The sequence below is a fragment of the Pseudonaja textilis genome, chromosome Z (assembly GCF_049901715.1).
Source record: "Pseudonaja textilis isolate UNSWEBS1 chromosome Z, rPseTex1.2, whole genome shotgun sequence".
Taxonomy (NCBI): domain Eukaryota; kingdom Metazoa; phylum Chordata; class Lepidosauria; order Squamata; family Elapidae; genus Pseudonaja; species Pseudonaja textilis.
This window is the reverse complement of record NC_142008.1, coordinates 63141410-63162745: the sequence shown is the minus strand read 5'-3', so window position 1 is coordinate 63162745 and position 21336 is coordinate 63141410. Positions and strand designations below refer to the sequence as shown.

Sequence of the window (21336 nt, the reverse complement as noted above, 5' to 3'; positions counted from 1 at the left end):
TTAGACTCGGTGCAAACACTTCATCATAATCACATGCAGTTTGATTAAATCCTTGAGCTACCAACCTAGCCTTATGGGTAACAGTCCCATTTTTACCAATTTTTAATTTAAATATCCATTTACAGCCAATGGACTTTTCACCTGGAGGTAATTTAACATTTTCATAAACTTCCATTTGTTTTAATGAATTTAGTTCCTTTTCCATTGCTCTATGCCAATTCTCTTGATCCTTTGCAGGATACATTCTAAGTTCTTCCACAGTAGTTGGAACTTTATTAACTTGGCAAACTACACTTGCTTGGTACCTGTCAGGTGGTCTGGTTTCACATGTTGAACGTCTAGGTATTACAGGGCTTACAGGTGGACTTTCATGTACTACCTGTTCCTGGTTATCTATTTCTTCCTGTTCACTTATTTCTTCCTGTTCTGGTCCTATTTGCTCTTCCAGTACTTCCTCTTTAATTGGATTCTTCTTATTACTGATATGGTGGTTTGGTCTTTTGTAGGTTTCTATAATTACATCCTTACTTGAATCTTGCTCCAGTTTTTCCCATCCTACATGTTCAAGGAATTGTGCACTAGCAGTACAGAAAACACTAGATGTACCTTTTTCCCAGAACCTGTATGATTTGTGGTTAGATTCATAACCTACAAAAAATAATCTTTTAGCCCTATGCTGCCCCTTATGTCTCAGTTGTGTAGGGATATGCACCCATGCTGGTGCTCCAAATGTGTGCATGTAGCTTAGGTCAGGTTTTCTACCATGCCACCATGTGAATGGTAATTCACCTGTTGTTGAGTTAACAACTTTATTCAATATATGATTACCACACATTATTGCTTCTCCCCACAAAGTTTCAGGTAATCCTGAATCCGACAACATAGTACGAGCCATTGCCTGTAGTGTTTGGCCTCGTCTTTCTATAAAGGAATTATGTTGTGGCCTATATGGTGCAGACTTTTTATGTTCCACACTTGCCATCTTGAGTCTATTTTGGAATTTATTATTTATAAATTCCGTACCATTATCAGTTACAAGAGTTACTAGTTTCCTTTTAGTTTTTCTTTCTGCAAACTTCAACCAATTAAAGAAATTCTGATATGTTTCCGTTTTACTCTTCATTAAATAACAGAAACCATATCTAGAATAATGATCCATTATACTTAATATATAACGAGCACCTCCCACACTTGGTTTTTTAGGACCTATAATATCAGCAAATACGACCTCTAGAGGCTCTTTAGTTTTAAATCCATTAATTCTATTTGCTGGTATTACCTTGCTTTTTTCTTGACTGCAAGCATTGCAGTGCAAATACTTGCTGCAAGGCTTCAGTTTTATACCGTTTGCCGTTTCAACCGTTTTATACCGTTTTTATACCGTTTCAACCTTTGCTTGAGCATTTTAAAATTTATATGTCCTAAACGTCTGTGTAACAAATGTATGCATTCATCATGAGGTTTAACATTATACACTGTGTTAACCACCTCTAATTGTTTATCATTTAACACATACAATTCACCATTTAAAGTTGTAGTCACTTTTTTCCTTCCTTTTCTATTATGCAGTTTTCTCCCCTAAAGGTAACTACATAACCTAGTTTAATCAAAACTCTAACCGAAAGCAAATTAAACTTAAGTTGTGGTACATATAATGTATAATTTTTACATTTTCTTTTATGCAAAAACAATGTGCAATACCTTGACCTTTTGCTTTGATTTTCCAGCCATTAGCTAATGATATCTGTTGTGAACTCATGGACATCTTAACAAATCTTTTCTTATCTTTCGTTATGCAGTGCGATGCTCCACTATCTATAACCCAAAAATTATTGTTGTTCACATTTTCGTTGCTATACATGGCTAAGCATTTTTCATCCTTTTGATGCCTTTTTGCATTCTGGCTGGCATTGTGGCATTTTCCTTTCTTGCAGAATCTAGCCAAATGTCCTTTTCCTCCACAATTAAAACATTTTCTAATTGTGTAGGCTGACGAAGATATTTTCTCTTCTTGTGGTTGTTCCCTTCTCAGTTGATCCATTTCAAGCCTTCTCCTAGCTTCTTCAATTAATCTGCGAGTAATGTCAGTTAATGTGAGGTTATCTTTTGGCAGTACTTCCAGTGAAGTTACATAGTCGTCATAGCTCTCATCTAACGAAGACAAAATTATATAAACCTGATGCAGTTCAGTGAAGATAAGTTCTTTTTCATGCAGTTCCTGAAAAATCCTCTTGATAGTGTTTATATGAGTCAACATGTCTCCATTCTTTTGAAGATGTGTTCTGAACAGCTTCCGTGTAAGATTTATATGTGCTCCTACACTGTCTCAAACATAAATCTTCCTTAAATTCTCCCAACACTTAGCAGCTGTTTCTTCTCCACGAATATGGACAAGCTGCTGGTCACAGAGTATCAGTCCTATTATACAGAGAGCTTGCTCATTCTTCAGTTTATATTCTTGTATTTTCTGGGCATCATCCTCATCATCCGGATCCCAAGCATCTACCTCTGGTGGGTTTTGAATTATACTCCACAAACCTTCTCTGCGTAGAAGTAGGCTGCATTTCATAGACCATGAAACATAGTTTGTTCCATCCAATTTGGATATTAGAGACAAACTTGGTAAATTGACTTGTGCCATCTTTCTCTGGATATTAAACTATAATTAATAAAACACAGCTGTCTGTTTACAGTATTGTGTAACTACACTAACTCTCACTTTATATAAGCCCGTTATATCCTGGTTAGTCTGACTGTGCAGCTGGGCCCATAACCAGTGTTAGGGATACACCCTAGCAAAATCTGCACGGCAGTCAGGCAGGCAGGCAAAATATGTGAGATAAACGTTTTTGTAGCTTAAACTCAGTAAAACAGATACACAGTGCTAGTTAAATAGTTTATTCCAGTAAGAGTTTTTGCATAGTCAAAACAGTCCATATATCATTCACTAATTCAGTCTATCCGGGGATTATTCAGTTGCAAATTCTAGTGTCGAAAAAGAGAGGTCAGTAAACTTACAAATATCAGTCCAGTAATATATCTCCTCGCAGTAGAGATATGAAGAAGTCAAACCTCCTTTCTTCCTCCAGCATTCAGCAACTCAGCAGTAGGGAAACACGCAGTTAACAAACCATCAATCCATCAAACCAGCAAGCGTCAGCAAGCGCCAGCAATTGTCAGGTTCTCTTGCTCCCTCTTATGGCGGTTTCACACCTTTACCCAAAATTACATGCTTTGCAGTTTAAAGTGACACACACTTAAACTTACTATCATAGTTTATATATATTATTTTACCCAAACTATGTTAGGTAACCTTGTTATTCCTAACATATGGCAAGGCAAAAAAGCAAGAATAAAGTTAAAACTTCTACAAGATGCCAGAGTTAGAGGAGGTTTTGGTTTGCCTAATCGGGAATTGTACTACCAAGCTGCAAACTTGATGTGGGCTAAAGAATGGACAATATTAAGAAAGACTAGATTGTTGACATTAGAAGGACATGATTTGTTGTTGGGGTGGCATGCTTTTTTATGGTATAAGGGAACTAAAACACAGGGTTATTTTAGAAGACATCATATAAGGAAGTCTTTGTGGTTGAATTGGGAGAAGATTAAAAGACAATATTATTTGAAAATTCCAATTTGGTTATCGACTATTGAAGCATTTTCCTATCCTATAATTTATAAAAAGAACAAACAGATATGGGGAAATACTCGATGAAAAGGGTGAACTTAAATCAATGCAAAATCTAGAGGAACAAGGTATAAAGATGAACTGGTTTTCATATGCGCAAATACATTCAAGGTATGATGAAGATTTTAAGACAGAGGGATTTTATGATAAATTGACTGATTTAGACAAGATCTTGACAGGTACTGATGAAAAGGTGATTAAAAAACTATACCGTTATTTATTGGAAATGAAATTAGAGGAAGAACAAGTTAAAGAAACTATGATTGCTCAGGGAAAGAATTTTGGATATGGGATTGATCTAGAGAAATGGCAAAAATTGTGGTCTCAAAATTATAAAATGACAATGTCAACAGTATATAAAGAAAATTTGTATAAGATGTTTTACAGGTGCCACCTTCCCCCGAAAAGAATAGCAAGAATGTTCAAGAATATATCTGAAAAATGCTGGAAATGTCATCAGATACCTGGCTCATATTACCATATGTGGTGGACTTGTGAGGATGCTAGAAAATACTCGACTAAAATTCGCATGTGGTTGGAAAAAATGACAAAGAAACATATAGACTTGAAACCAGAGATTTTTTTTATTGGGAATCTTACCTGATACATACAGTAAAGATTTGAAATACCTGATTGTAAATATATTAACAGCGGCTAGGATTGTATTTGCTAAAAACTGGAAAAATGAGAAAATACCATTGCAGGAAGAAATTATTAAGAAAATATTGGAATGTGGTAAGATGAGTAGATTGACATTTGAAATTAGAGAACAAGAGGATAAACAATTTTATGAAATTTGGGATCTTTTCTATAGATGGTTGGATGATAAAACATAATAAATAGAATATTTAGAATTTTAGATGATAATGAATATATAAAGAGACATTTTTTCTTTTCTATTTGATATTATAATGTTTTGAGGATAGATCTGGTATGACTATACAATTTGCTATTAAATAAACTAAGTAAATTATAGCTATCTCGTAAAGCATGAATGAATAAAATTAGAGTCAAATGATTGTTTAATAATGATACTAGGGTATATAATTTTTGATTGATAATATGAGTCATTATGTAATGCAACTGTAATTGAGACTACGAAATGGATGCACAAAAAAATTGGTAAACCAACCGACACACTGTTTGTATACTTATGGAAAGTTGGATGCTTTTACATTTTGTTTGTCTTTAAAAACTAATAAAATTCTGTTCAAAAAAAAAACCCCAATGGTAATCCATTAACTGCTATGTATCATATGTGCATATGTATTTATGTATATATGTATACATATATGTGTGTGTGTGTGTGTATATAAAATCAGATTCCACATGGTATTTTCTTTTCTCTATTACATTCTAATTTATATATTTATTCCAAAAACATTTACATAACCAATTTATTTTTCTTTCCATTTCAATTCTCATACTCCATATTTACTTTATTCATCACATTGTTAAATATTATAGTAAGTTCTTATTTCCATGTCTATTCTAGTTAAATTTATATCTAGTTTAATAATAATTTTTAATAAAATATCAGTTCCAATCTTTTCCATTTTTATATCTATATTCTTAAATACCACAATACATTTCCATGCAGAATCCCTTTTCCTAAGCATCATCTACCCATCATCTCTTGCCTTCCTGATTATATAATTCCTTCTCATTAGCTTGCTCTTTTCTATCATCTTTTGGTCAGTTCTCTTAATTTCCCCTCTTTTCCTTATTTCCCTCAATTTCTTGTTCCAATTGTTTATTTTATACCCCTTCCTCTTTTGATCTTTCCTCTGTAATTCCCTCTTCTATTTCCCTCTTCCTTTGTTTAACCTCCCAGATAATTCCCCCTTTGTTTATCACATCAAACCTTAAAATTTTAGTTTTAACTCCTTTTTGTCCCGTCTTAATGTTCATTGTTCCGCTTGTTCTTTAAAGCTGATTTCTTCTTTGCTTAACTCCTCCCCCTCCAGCTCTTTGTTCTTCTTTAATTTGTGTCGCCATTTCTAGTTTTTCTAGTATAGTACTGCATATTTCCAAGCTTTCTTTCATCATTTCTTTCATGCTTTGCAGTTCTGAACTTATTTCCACATATATTCCACTCATTTTGTGTACTTCTTTTTCTTCTTTAATATTGAATCAAATCCGATTATCCAGTAGTTTATTTCAACCAGTGTCTTTTATGTTTAATTTTAACAGTCAATATCTATGTCTTTATTTCCCAGTTATATTCAATTTGCTCCTTTCAAACTCCTTTTCAAAGCCACCAATCAGTCCCGCGGTAATTATCTTCATGTATCCCTTTACTGTAATGTTTTAATATTCCACTTTTGGGGGTGGGGGGTGTAATTAATTTCCTCTTATTTCATTTCACATTCCAATCTAAAACAGACCAAACACTTTTCAAAAAGTCAATACAATTTTTTCTTTACCATTTGGTGGCTTAAATCACTTTCCACTTTCCATCTTTTATTTTTCCACTTTTTTCTTTTATTAATTTCGGTAATTCCCAATTATTAGGTATTATTCCTTTTTAACAGTCAATTATAGCATTTAATCAATGCCTATTTAGTGCCAAATTCTAAATAGTTATCCAATTAAATTTCCAAATCTGTTATAATTCAATGTTTTCCTCTAAGTTTTTTCACATCCAATTTAATTCTTTTTTCAAAGTCCAAAATCCAATTTCTTGAGTTTTCCTCTCTCTCTCAAATCACAGATTCTACAATTGAGAACTCTTTCCTTTAATTACGGGGTTACCTTTTAATATCCAGATATTTCACCTGGTCCACACACTGTTCATAGCTTCACCTCTCCAGCACAACCTGATTTCCCAGTTAGCCGTCTTCAGACCACTGCTACAGCCCATCTTTGGAGGGAGTGTTCCTAGCCAGGGAGGGGAGATGCAGCTCCCCTCGACCTGTAAGGTGGTCTCCTCCTTTTTCTCCACCCCTACAAAGTGGCTTCGGCCCTGTTTGGGACCCTCCAATGGGTAGAGCATGAATCGAAGCTGAGCACAATTGCGGACTCTGATTTGTCTTCGACGGAAGTCCCTGTGCCTTTCTCTTTAACCATATCTGAAAAAGAGCATTTTGGCTCTTTGCCAACTGAGAAAACATTATGTTATTATTTCTTCTGGATGTTAAAGTAGTGTATAAAATGAAGTTTAACCAGGATGATTAGGGGACTGGAGACTAAAACATATGAAAAACGATTACAGGAACTGGGCATGGCTAGTCTAGTGAAGAGAAGGACCAGGAGAGACATGATAGCAATCTTCCAATATTTGAGGGGCTGCCACAGAGGAAGGGGTCAAGCTATGTTCTAAAGCACCTGTAGGCAAGACAAGGAATAAGGCATGGAAACTGAACAAGGAGAGATTTAACCTGGAAATAAGGGGAAACTTTCTGACAGTGTGAACAATCAACCAATGGAACAGCTTGTCCTCAGAAGTTGTGGGAGTTTCATCACTTGAGACTTTCAAGAAGAGATTGGACTGCCATTTGTCAGATATGGTGTAGGGCCACCTGCTTGGGCGGCAGGTTGGACCTATAAGGTCCCTTCCAACTCTGATTATCTTTTATCTGTTAAAATGCCAGTTTCATTTTAAAAATAAAATTATCAATATTTTTGTTTGAATGGAGTTGAACTCAATGATGTCATTTTTGAGCACCTGATTAACACAACATGTTTCCGTAAGAATGCTATGCATGACTACTGAAAAGTAGATCTGCTTTATACGGTTTTATATTGCAACCCATGGCTATTCTTTTAGGGAATAAATAGTAAATAATAGTAAATAGTAAATTTGTTCCCTGCTCTTCTAGGAGAAATTTCTAACGTATAAGGAGTTTGTCATTTCAGCTTACAGGTAGTTCTCAACTTACTACAGTTGAGTCCCAAATTTCTGTTGCTAAGCAAGATAGTTGTTAAATGAGTTTTGCCCCATTTTATGACTTTTCTTGGCACAGTTGTTCAGTGAATCACTGCAGTGATTAAATTAGTAACATGGCTGTTAAGTGAATCTAGTTTCCCCATAGATTTTGCCTGTCATATCTCAAAAAGTGTCTGAATTCTTATCATGTGACCATGGGGATGTAGCAATGGTTGTAAGTGTGAAAAACAGTCATATGCCACTTTTTTCAGTGTTGCTGTAACTTTGAGCGATCACAAAATAAATTGCTGTAAATCGAAGATCTAGTTCCTCTTGTTTTATAGGCACATTTTAAAACAAAAAAACCTGTAGTCACCTGTTTTTATGTTCTACAAATAACCTATAGATAGCCTCAGAGGAATGCTATCTCTACATCATGCCAAAGTTTTATTAAAATGTTTCAATTAAAACTTATCTAAAAAATAAAAGAAAACCAAAAAGCGCTTAAAAGATACTGATGGTGCTGTCAGTAGATGTATTCATAAAAGAGTATTTCCAAGGAAAAGAATGTGTTTCTACAGTGGGAATGGATCATAGTTCCCCTCAAAGTAATAAGTTTGTCAGAACAACTGATTAAGGCATCATATTCCTGCACTTATTCTTCAATTATTGTATATTTTAACCTACAGAATACTATTGCTTCTTTAAACAGCAGTATCAGAATTTACCCTGCTGTGCGGGTTTTGGATTGGATTAGTTATACAATTGATTTAATCAATCAAGGCTAATCTTATATAATTTCAGTAATAGGAGATCCTCAGTCACTAAATTATGTATGCTTTTTTTGTAGTTCATGTGGAATAAGAGTCCTTTAAAAATCCTTTAATTTTTCTATACCTTTCTCATAAAAATGTCCTGACATAGCTATATAGTATATAAAGACAACATAAACCTATTTAATGCCATTAGGACAAGTTTGTTCATGGTGGCGCAAAATGCAGTACTGCAGGCTACTTCTGCTGATTGCCGGCTGCCTGCAATTTGGCATATCAAATTTCACCAGGCTCAAGGTTGACTCAGCCTTCCATCCTTCAGAGGTCAATAACATGAGGACACAGATTGTTGGAGACAGTATGCTGACTCTGTAAATTGCTTAGAGAGGGCTGTGAAGGGGGATATAAGTTTAAGCGCTATTGCTACTATGTTCCATTGCATTCAGCTTAATAAGAATATTTATAAATTAAGATCACAATGATAAAGTTACAGTCTAGGCATTTTTCCTCATACAGTTGATTTGCATGGTCAAGATGTGAACAGAAAGTTCTGTAAGGGGGGCAGGGCCAACTGCCGAGCCATCCAGATGTGCAAAACAGCTCTTCCATTAGGACAGCTGTTTCCTACCCATTTGATTGGCTCCACAAGGTTTTTTTTTTTTTTTTGGAGCTGCAATCTCTTGGAGGGAGATCAGAAGGGAAGGATGTTCAGCCGAGTGAGTTTTAAGTGGTGGTCAAAACTTGCAAGCTGAGGAGGTCTGGACAATTAAGGGAAGGAGGAAAGCGGCCAGCAATGGCCATCAGAGAGGCTTGACAGCTGGACAAGGGAAGTGGTGAAGAAGCAGAATAACTGTGCGACTGGAACAGGCAAATAGGAACCTTGACAAGAAATGTAAGTGACTCTGGGGAAAAGAACTCCCGGAAAGAGTTCCCACAGAAATAAAGAAGAGGGAAAACCCAGGAAAAAAGAGGGAGGAGGTGCCTTCCCCCTCTTAGATAACGGCAAAGGAGATTGTGGGGGAAACTAGGAATCCCAACTAAAATCACTTAAGAATAAAAGAACTGCATATCTAAAAGTGAGACTGTGATAATCCAAGAGAGGCTGGCTGAAGGGTTTTTTTTTCTATCTTTGAAAAGACTTTGTGAAAGATCTTGGTAACAATTCTTATCAAGAGGCTGACAGGCAGGGCTGGCTGACAGGGACAGAGCAGTTTTGGCACAGACTCCATGCTAGAAGAAGCATGAGAGAGATATTTGCTGACTATTTGCTAACTCACCTCCAAAGTGTCTGATTTAAAAACAAAAACTGAGAATTGAATATTGAATATTACCTACACTGTTGGACTCTTATTGTTTGAAAACTATTTGGAAGAAGAAATCAAAACTCTATAGCAGTGACAACTGAGAAAGACTTCATCGAACACATCATTAGTGACCTCAAGTCCATCTAGTCAGAGGTCAATAGAATAACTATTACAAAGAGATAGGTCCAATTTGTTCAAAGACTTACAGGCTATGATGCAGTCAATGCAGGAAGCTATGTTGAGAAACCATGAAGAAATGAAGAGAGAGATCAGGGAGGTACAAAACGACACTGGCGAACTTAAAGAAAAGATAAAAATGATGGTTGGGAGATTGGAAATGATGGATGGGAGACTGGAATCTTTTCAACACCAAATTATGAAAAATGAGCATAAATTACAGGAAATGGAAGGAAGAATGATGGAAAGAGAAGAAAAAAAGTGGAAGAAATCAATGAGAAACTGACCAGGGCAAATAAAGAATTAGAAGCAATGGTTATGGTCATAGAATCCGAAAAAGCGGCTCACTATTTACGTTTTCAAAACATAAAAGAAGAAAAAGGAGAGGATCTACCGGAAATAATGGTGGAACTATTGGCAAAAGCTTTGGGAATAGGAAAGGACAAAATGCTGATCAAAATGAACAAAGTTTATAGAATACAGACTAATTATGCAAGATGCCACAACCTACCAAAAGAAATTCATGTAAGATTCATCAAAAAATCAATCAGACGAAATCCTCCATAGAACAGGAGACGACCCATTAGAGTACAGAGGGAAACAACTAATAGTATTGAAACAAGTGCCAAAAAGGATCAGGGACCTTTGGAAACCAAATCAATTTTTGACATCTAAACTGATTAGGCACAATATTATTTTCAGATAGTTGACCCCAGAGGGAATAATGATTTCTTGGCAGGAAAAGAGGATTATAATAGATACCCTGGAGAAGGCGGAGGAGTTTTATAAAGACATCTTTAGCAATGAAGAAGAAGTAGAAGAAAGAGAAGCAGAAGGAGAAAGAGAACAAGAATTAAGAACACAGGCCAGAGAAGAGAAAGAATTACAAGTGAGAGAAAGGAAAAATGGAAAAAGAGGAGAAACTGAAAATAAAGGAAAAAAAGAGAACTGAGAGAAGAACCAAGAGAAACCAGAATAACGAGGGTATTAAAACTAGATACAAGTAAGAAAATGCAGGAAGAAATATGGATGTTGTCCTTGAACATAAATAGATTGAATTCAGTTCAAAAAAGGAACAAAACCTTAACCTTCAACAACTTAATAAAAAGAATTTGGATATAATAGGGCTCCAAGAAGTACGCATAAGAGAACAGCACAAATACCTATTGAACTATCCCAAATTGGGGAATATGTTTACATCATTAGTGCAAAATAAAACAAAAGGGGTAGTAATATATATATCAAAAAAGCAATCTCAGCTAAGCAAATTTACAAACAAAGGCAGGATGTTTGTAGAAACAATATTAAATAAAAAATGTGTGATGCTAGTAGGAATATACGCCCTGAACAGTGGATTAGTACAAAAAACTATATAACATCATTCAAGAGATAAAATGTGGCAATATCTGTATTATGGGAGATTTTAATGTAATTACTAATCAAAAACAAGACTACAAAAGTAAAACAGAAAAAAAAAGGATTAAACAGTGGTTCCCAACGTGGCCGGTACCACTCCCTGGGTGTGGTGGGATGACTTAGGGAGGCACTAAAAGTCAAGGGGGTGGCAGAGGAGTGCTGGAGGTGGGCCCCTCACAGGGCACAATTCAGGGGTGGAATTCTACCAGTTCGCACCGGGGGCGACCAGGGAGCATGATGCTATGCCTCCTGCCACTGTGAGAATAATGCGAGGGGTGAAGTCCTGCCTGCGACCCCTTTGTTGGACCCGGAAGCCTTGCCTGCCAGCTTTTCTGGGCAATGCGGGACCGGGCGTGAACGGACAATCATGCCCAATCCCTGGGACTCTGGGAGACTTGTCATGAGTGACACTGCCGGGTGAGTACCTTGTTGGAAGTGTGTGTGTGTGTGTGTGTGTGTGTGTTTGTTTCAGGAGAGTCTCCTAGCTTTAGGAGGGAAGGAGGAAGGGAAAGGATAGAGAGAGAGAGAGAGAAAGGGAAAGAGAAAAAGAGAGAGAAAGAGACAAGTAAAGAAAAAAGGGAAAGAAAGAAAAAGGGAGACAGAATGGAAAAGGAAGAAAAGGGATAAATAGACAAAGAAAGAGGGGGATTAGAAGGGAGGGACAGAAAGAAAGAGATAGAAAGAAAAAAGAAAGGGAGGGAAGAGAAAGTGAATGAGATATCTAGTCCAACCACCTGCTCCAGCAGGGTTAGAAGGGAGTGTGAGTGTGTGTGTGTGTGTGTGTGTGTGTGTGGTTGTGTGCGTGGCTGTCAAAACTCCAAAAACAAGTCAAACAGCTCTGGGGAGGTCAGCCATAAATTAGAACACTTGCTAAGCAACCAGCCATTAAGCAAGGACCATTTGTATTTGGTTTGCCAGTCACCTGGCCATGCCCACCCAGTCACATTACCACCAAGCCACACCCACAAATTAGGCCATGCCCACAGAACAGGATTTTTAAAATGGATTTTCAAAGATTTTTAAATTGGATTTTGAATAAATGTGCAATTCATTGTTACAGTTTGAATTTTACTGTTACTATCTTCCTCATAATGCTATTTATAGGGGGTGGGGGGCACTAAAAATGAGTTTGTAGCACCAAGGGGACATTTTAGAATATTATGAGGTTCACTGTGAAAAACAAGTAGCATTGATATTCCTTGATGCACAGAAAGCCTTCGATAACATAAATTGGAATTTCATGTTAAAAGAGTTGAACTATATGGATTTTGGTGAAAATTTTATTAATATAATCAAAGCTATATACAGTAAACAAGAGGCGAGAGTCTTCTCAACGGAGAAGTACTGCAAAGTTTTAAAATCAGGAAAGGCACAAGACAAGGATGTCCATTATCACCGTTATTATTGGAAGTGTTAACAAGAACTATTAGGAAAGACAACAAATTAGAGTGCTAAATATTAAGAAAGAAATGTACAAATTACAGGCAATTTGCAGGTGACCTTGTATTCATTATAGAGGAACCACTGCAATCAGGCACAAGGCTTACTGGAGGAGTACAGGGAAGTAGCAGGACTAAAAATAAATAAAGATAAAATTAAAATGATAATAAAAAACATGACAAATTCACAGAAAAAAGATTTGGCTGAGAAGATAAGTATTCAAATAGTAAAGAAAGTAAAATATTTGGGAATATAACTATCAGCAAGGTATATAACAATTAAAAAGGATAATTATATTAATTTGACCAATCAAATAAAGAAAGAATTAGAAAGATGGGGAAATCTGCAACTCTCCTTTATGGGGAGAATTGCAGCAATAAAAATGAATATTCTACCTAAAATACTTTTTCTTTTCCAAAATATACCAATAAAATTAGAGAAAGATTTGAATAAAACAATGTTGAAATTTATTTGGCAGGGAAGGAAACCAAGAATTAAATTAAAATTATTGCAAGATGCCAAAGAAAGAGGGGGATTTGTTTTACCTGACTGGGAGCTGTATTACCAAGCCACTGCAATAAATTGAGAGCAAAAGTGGATAAAATTAAAAAATAGGAGGTTATTAACATTGGAAGAACATGACCTACAATCAGGATGGCACACTTTTTTATGGGATGAAAGACAGTCCACCAGTATTTCCAGAGGAATTAGGTAAAATATGCTCTACTTACGGTATGGATAAAATCTAAACAGCAAAATTACATGAAGACTCCGGTATGGCTCTCAACACTAGAAGCAATAGTGCATCCAAATTTCATGAAACTGGAGAAAGTCATTACATACAAAGATCTACTAGATTGAAAAGGGGAACTAAAATCCAGACATGAACTGAAAGAAGAACGGATACAACTTGAATGGTGGGCATACCTACAAATCCAATCAAGATACAAGAAAGACAGAATGGGACATACAGAGAGGATTGATGGCATTGGATAAGATACTATTAGGAACGGAGGGGAAAACAATCAAGAGAATATATTTTTATATTTACTAGAATGTAAAATGGAGGAGGAGCAAGTCAAAAAAGTAATTATAAAATGGGCTCAAAATTTCATTTATAATATTGAGTTAGACTATTGGCAAAAATTAGGGGAAAGAAATAACATTGGAAACTTCATATAAAGATAACCAATTAAAATGTTTTACAGATGGCATCTTCCTCCAACTAGATTGGGAAAAATTAGTAAAAGTATATCACCACATTGTTGGAAATGTAATATAGAGATAGGGACCTATTATTATATGTGATGGAAATGTATAAAAGCAAAAAAATATTGGCGGAAAATAAAGGTTTGGATGGAAGAGATGGTTAACCAGAAAGTAGTGTTCAGACCAGAAACATTCTTACTGGGAATTATTAATGAGAAATACAGTAAAGGAACAATATATTTAATGATTCATAAAATGACAGCTGCGAGATTGGTGCATGCCCAAAATTGGAAGAATGAAGATACCCCTAGAGAAAGTGAAATAATAAGGAAATATTAGTCTGTGCAGAGATGGAAAGACTAACTTTAGAAATCAAAGGTAAGGGTGAGACAGAGTATTATGAAGTCTGGAGTAAAATGTATCAATGGCTAGAGTCAAGGAAAAAGAAAGAAAGGGCTGACACTTTATAGGAATGAAAGCTAAAGTTTTGTAAACTAAAGAGAATGAAATATAATGGACAAATACGAGATGATACGAATGTATGAGTATAAAAGACGGTTGTAAATATGTATATAATTGTATATAAATGTAGATCAACGTAAACAGAAATATTATGCAGCTAGTACTATACTAATAACATAAGGGAAAAAGGAAATTAACTGTCATATGTATTTTTATACTATAGATTGTATGGCCAAAATGATGGCCAAGAACTGTTTTCAATTGTTTTTAATGTTTATTCAATAAAAATTTATATTAAAAAAATCTGTAAGGATAAAAGTAAATTAGAATAGAATAGAATAGAACAGAATAGAATTCTTTATTGGCTAAGTGTGATTGGACACACAAGGAATTTGTCTTGGTGCAAACGTTCTCAGTATACATAAAAGAAAAGATACATTTGTCAAGAGTCAAGAATCATAAGGTACAACACTTAATAATAGTCATAGAGTACAATAAGCAATGAAAGCATACTAGAAAACAGTCAATATAGATCGTAAGGATACAAGTGACAAAGTTAGTCATACAGTCACAAGTGGGAGGGGATGGGTGATAGGAGTGATGAGAAGGTTAATAGTAATAGTGCAGACTTTGTAAATAGTTGGACAGTGTTGAGGGCATTATTTGTTTAACAGAATGATGGTGTTTGGGAAAAAACTGTTCTTGTATCTAGTTGTTCTGTTGTGCAGTGCTCTAGTGTGTCATTTTGAGGGAAGGAGTTGAAACAGTTTATGTCCGGGATGTGAAGGGATCTGTAAATATTTTCGCAGCCCTCTTTTTGACTCGTGCAGTATACAGGTCCTCGATAGAAGGGAGGTTGGTAGCAATTGTTTTTTCTGAGGTCCTAATTATCCTCTGAAGTCTGTGTCTGTTTTGTTGGGTTGAAGAACCAAACGAGACAGTTCTAGAGGTGCAGATTACAGACTCAATAATTCCTCTGTAGAACTGTATCAGCAGCTCCTTGGGCAGTTTAAGTTTTCTGAGTTGGTGCAGAAATAACATTCTTTGTTGTGCTTTTTTGATGATGTTTTTGATGATAGATGTACATTTTGGGTCATGTGATATAATAGAATCTAGAAATTTGAAGGTCTCTACTGTTGATACTATGTTGTCTAGTATTGTAAGAGGTGGTAGTATGGGAGGGTTTCTTCTAAAGTCTACCATCATTTCTGCGGATTTGAGTGTGTTCGGTTCCAGATTGTTCTGGTTACAACACAAGGCAAGTTGTACAACCTTCTATCTGTATGCGGATTTGTCATTGTCTCTAATGAGACCAATCACTGTTGTGTCATCTGCAAACTTCAGTATTTTAACAGATGGATCATTTGAGATGCAGTCATTGGTATAGAGGGAGAAGTGGAGAAAGCACACAGCCTGGGGTGTGTGTGTGTGTATGTGCTAATTGTACAGGTATCAGATGTGATTCTGCCTAGCTTCACTTGCTGCTTCCTGTCTGTTAAGAAGCTTATGATCCACTTACAAGTGTGTTCAGGTACTGATAGCTGGTTTAATTTAGTTAAAAGAATGTCTAGAAATACTTAGAAATGTCTCAGAAATATAAGTGACCTGAAGCTTCATGGTATCTGGACATTTGGATGAGTTAATTATATACTTCTACAGTATAGTTATGTAGAGTTGTGCACACACATACAGATTTTCTCTCACATTTAGAAATAGATGTATATGCAATTTTTGATGATACCTCATCATATAATATGCCTATAGGTATACAGAAACAGTAAGATGGGTTAATTGTTTAATTGTAAAGAACACTCCATAATGCGTTAATACTATAATTATGAATAGCCACTATTAGCATGCTGGTTGGGACTAACTTATATTGTAGTCTCAATCGCGGAAAGGCAGTAGCTTTAGAAAAGCTGGGCAATGGAAATAAATGAAAAGACCATGTATTATACATAGAAGATGAGTGTCAGGAAAAATGGGGTGGCCGGGCACCAGAAGAGATGTAATACGTAAGGAAGCATGGCTGGAAAGCGGGAAGAAGCATAAAAGAGTGAAAGGATAGGTCAAGGAAGCCAGTCTAGCTGGCAGCCGCTCACCTGGCAGCCCTTTTTGTGATGGAAACCGACCACCACGATGTGTAGCACAGGACTGCCACCAGTTCGAATGCAGAGATCGGGATTCCCTTTGGCCCTTCGCTCCATCTAGGAGACCACACCGCTGTCGCCCTGCAGCGGGAAGCCGTTTATTGCGGGGCTGGGAGCGCTTCCTCTTGCTGAACGCGTGAAACTCGTCGAACGACAGAAGTTGCAGTTTGGCTGTCACTGAGCATGCTCCAGGAGTCTGAGCACGCTCAGTAGCGCCTGTGGAATTAGTGTCGTTACTCAAGCCATCCGGATTGACCGCGTAGCTATAGGAGACGAAGAAGGAACGGGTGGTCGGACCGCTCGGGTAGACAGTCTTTCGTGGACTCGAGGGTGAAAAACAACTCACAGGCGGGTGCCGGGAGATCTTCAAAAAAACGGCTTAAGCTACAAGGGTTAATTCCAGAGGGAAGGGTTATGTTAGGACATATACGCTCTAAAATGACCCTTCACTATAGGAATATAGCGACTGCCTGCAAAAATATGTTATGACAGGAAGGAGTTTCTTTACCCTATTACCTCAGGTTGGTTTCTCCTGGCAACCATCGATCAGTGCTTTGTTCTTAAAGGAGCAGAAACTAACTCTGGCCATTCTACCCTTACTAGGACCTTGTGTGATTCAACGATGTGCATTCGTTCACAAAGACTGCTACATTGTTAGTACGGTGTCTGCTTAGATTTCCCGATGTAGCTTAGGTTTCAGTCTAATAATAAAGTGAAACACCCACAAGTAGCTTAAATGCTGTACAATCTGGAAAATAATCCAATATATTAATCATACTTTTACATAAAAAAGCAAGTAAATAATTTATGAAGTAATATTTAAATTTAAGTAAATAAACTTCAACAAAAGTTACATGAAAGTGCAGGCTCAATCTAAACTCTCTCTTCAAAAATAGTATCAGAACCTCAGAAACCAACCTTAAGACAAACATAGATTGCTATATATGTTCAATATTTATCAGTAACACAATACAATTAGCTATTGTAGACTGGTTGCTTTCATGGTGTGGAGACAATAACTCGGTGCTCAACATCAGTAAGACCAAGGAGCTTATAGTGGACTATAGAAGAAACAGATCAGACATCCAGCACTTGCTTATCAATGGAGACGGAGTGGAACATGCAATACTGTAGAAGACCATTACAACATATTTTTACTTGACGTCAAAAGAGTCGTCAAACTATATGTACCAATAACAACTCCCAAAACCAGAAAAAACAAATTACCCATAACAGTAAGGAAGCTTCAATCAAAAAAGAAATCACTTTGATGGAAAAACAAATCTGGTCACGTTGCCAACTTCAAAAGCCGATACAAAAATTTATGGCACCAGATAAAGGCTGAATGCACCAATTATCACATTAAACAAGAGGAAAACCTTCCACACACCAATTCCACCTGTGTTTTCTACAATTTTGTAAACAACAAACTAAAAGACTCAATAGAATAGGATAGAATAGAACAGAATAGAATACTTTATTGGCCAAGTGTGATTGGACACACAAGGAATTTGTCTTGGTGTAAATACTCTCAGTATACATAAAGAAAAGGTACATTCGTTAAGAATCAAGAATCAAAACGTACAACACTTAATGATAGTCGTAGGGTACAATCAACAATCAAATCATACTAGGAGACAGTCAATATAAATCATAAGGATACAAGCAACAAAGTTACAGTCCTACAATCACAAATGGGAGGGGATGGGTGATAAGGAGTGATGAGAAGATTAACAGCAATAGTAGTGTACACTTTGTAAATAGTTGAACAGTGTTGAGGGAAGTATTTGTTTAGCAGAGTGATGGCTTTTGGGGAAAAACTGTTCTTGTGTCTAGTTGTTCTGGTGTGCAGTGCTTTATAGCGTTGTTTTGAGGGAAGGAGTTGAAACAGTTTATGTCCGAGATGTGACGGGTCTGTAAATATTTTCACAGCCCTCAAGGTCCATCCCACCCCTGAAAGGACCAAATAGTAAAGACTGCAACAACGACACCATTAAAGCCAACCTCTTTAATACATTCTTTGGCTTAGTATTTGTAAACAGCAATGGATCATGCCCAGTATTACCTAGTCAAACCACAGACAACCACAATGATCTAATACATATCGATTTTACAGAAGACAATGTTGAAAAAGCACTACGCAATCTAAAACCATCTCTATCTATTGGACCGGACGGAATATGTGCCTATTTTAAAAAGCTATCCACTGCCATAGCCGAACCTCTAAGCATAATCTTTGAAAAATCTTTCAGGACCAGCTCCTTGCCAAAACTATGGTCACAAACCATGGTCATCCCCATCTTCAAAAAGGGAGACCCCAGCCTAGTTGAAAATTACAGAGCAATCTCTTTATGCTGTGTCACCTGTAAAGTCATTATTAACCAATCCATCATCCTCCACTTAGAGACAAACAACCTAATCTCTAATAAACAATTTAGTTTCAGAAAAAAACTATCCTGTAATCTGCAACTCTTACACTGCAAAAACATATGGACTTCACAACTCAATCAGAGCAAAGCAATAGACACAATCTACATAGACTTCTGTAAAGCCTTTGATTCACGACAAACTACTCCTAAAACTGAAATCTTACGGTATCTCTGGACACCTGCATAACTGGATAGAAACATTCCTGTCAAATAGACAACAAATGGTCAAAATTGGGAGCACGCTATCAAATTCTGTACCTGTCAACAGTGGTGTCTCCCAAGACAGTGTTCTAGGACCAACTCTTTTCATACTCTACATAAATGACCTCTGTGATTATATTAACAGCAACAGTGTTCTCTTAGCTGATGATGTAAAGCTATTCAACACCACAGACAATACTACAACCCTTCAAAAAGACCTTGACTATGTATCAGAATGGTCAAACAAATGGCAACTTCAAATCTCAACAAATAAATGCTCTGTCTAACATATTGGCAAAAAACAAACAAACAGAAAATAAAATACAGGCTGAAAATATAACAGACCTTGTTGATGATCCAAATTCTGTCAAGGATCTTGGAGTACTCCTCTCTAATGATCTAAGTGCTAGAGCCCACTGTAACTCCATAGCCAAAAAGGCGTTTAAGAGTTGTAAACCTAATCTTAGCTTTTTCTCTGGTAATATTACACTACTAACTAGAGAATACAAAACATTTGCTAGACCGATACTCGAATACAGCTCATCAGTCTGAAACCCACATTATGTATCTGATATTAACACAGTTGAGAAAGTCCAGAAATATTTCACAAGATATATTTCCATTCCTCTACTCGTTGCAGAATACCTTATGCCACCAGACTTGAAATTCTAGACCTAGAAAACCTAGAACTACGCTGCCTTCGGTCCAATCTAAGCATAGTATATAAAATCATACATTGCAATGTCCTACCTGTCAATGAATACTTTTTTTAAAACAAATTTTATTAATTTTCAAAGACAATACAAAAACAAACAAAACATAAAATGTAAGAACATAAAACATCTTTTCTAAAAACTGCTTAAGTTTTAACAAAACAAATAAAACATCTTGTTTAAGTACAGCATAGTTCCAAATTATCACATTTCCATACAAACACAATTTAATATGCATCTTGTGTATTCAACTTCATATCTTATTACTCTTTTTCCAAGTTCTCACTATTTTTCCCTTTACTTCTATTAAATTTTATTCATTAAACTTATACTTTCATCTGTCTTATTTACAATTTCATATGTTCTCATCCAACATTCTTAATTCTCAATAAACAAACATAAACAAACAAAACACAGAACATGAAAACATAAAACTTCTTTTTAGAAAGCGGCTTATCCCTGGGTTACATCTTTTTGTACAGACATAAATCAAATTCATGCTCACCTTATATACTATTTCATATCTTATTTAACATTCTATATTTTCTATATGTCTTCTCCCTTCTTTTCACTCTCTTAATTCTATTTTATTTACTTCATCTCAATTTAAATCATTGTATCTTTTGTCCATTCTTTTTCAATTATCTATTTATCTTTTCTCTTTAATACAAAATTTTTCCTGTAATCACTGGTTGAAGTATGACATCTTTCTATCTTTCCCACAAATTTAACACTTAAAATAATACATAATTTCCATTCTGATTCTGCTTAGTACATTCTATGTAACATTTTAAAATAAAAAACATAATAAGCTTATAGTGTAGTAAAAACAATGTACCATAACAAATTAATTAAACTCTATTATTAAATCTTAGACATTTTACACATTCCCTACAATATTCTATTAACACATAAAATATTCCAATTTTCTAACTCTATTTCAAATACAAATACAATACAATCTTACGTACTTTTGCAGAATCACTTTTTAAATTGTATTTTACCCTTTGTCTCTAAAAAAACCCTGTTTTTTAACATCTTGTTTTAAGCCTTTATAACCTCTCTTCCCTTTTCCCCCTCCTTTCTTGTCGAATCTAGCCTTTTTACCCCCCCATCTCTCAATCTCCACCCTCTTAGTCTCCCCTCTCTGTTGTATTCCTCTTTTCTGTTGCTTTCTGACATTATATCGATTTTTCACCTTATTTTTCCCTTTCTTGATTGTTTTTTTAAATCTTGAATTCTCCATTTTCTTTCCCCTTTTTCCCTTTTCTTCCTCAACTAAAGTTGTTTGTCCATTAAAGATGGCTTCTTCTTCATCATCCCAGCTTTCTTGTTGCTGTATTTCCTGATAAGTAGAAATCGCCATTTCTAAGAAGTGAAAAACAGATCCAGAAGAGCCCTTGCCTTCTTGTTTCTCTTCTTTTAGCTTTTTAAATTCTATTTTCAATTCTTCCACAGATAATGCCATTGTGAGGTGTTTTTTTTAAACAATCCAAATGCTTT

At 35.8% G+C, this 21336-nt stretch overlaps 1 protein-coding gene across 13 annotated transcripts in view; it reads right to left on the bottom strand.

The window, feature by feature from the left end:
* The window catches only part of AVL9 (AVL9 cell migration associated), a 106792-nt gene extending 90147 nt beyond the window's left edge, over nt 1-16645 (bottom strand). For all 13 annotated transcript variants that reach the window (XM_087917923.1, XM_087917924.1, XM_087917926.1 and 10 more), the window contains exon 1: nt 16443-16645. In XM_087917923.1, coding sequence (XP_087774049.1) covers nt 16443-16547 — 105 coding nt within the window. In that variant the 5' untranslated portion in view covers nt 16548-16645. The remainder of the gene's footprint in view (nt 1-16442) is intronic.
* Between the last annotated feature and the right edge of the window lie 4691 nt (nt 16646-21336).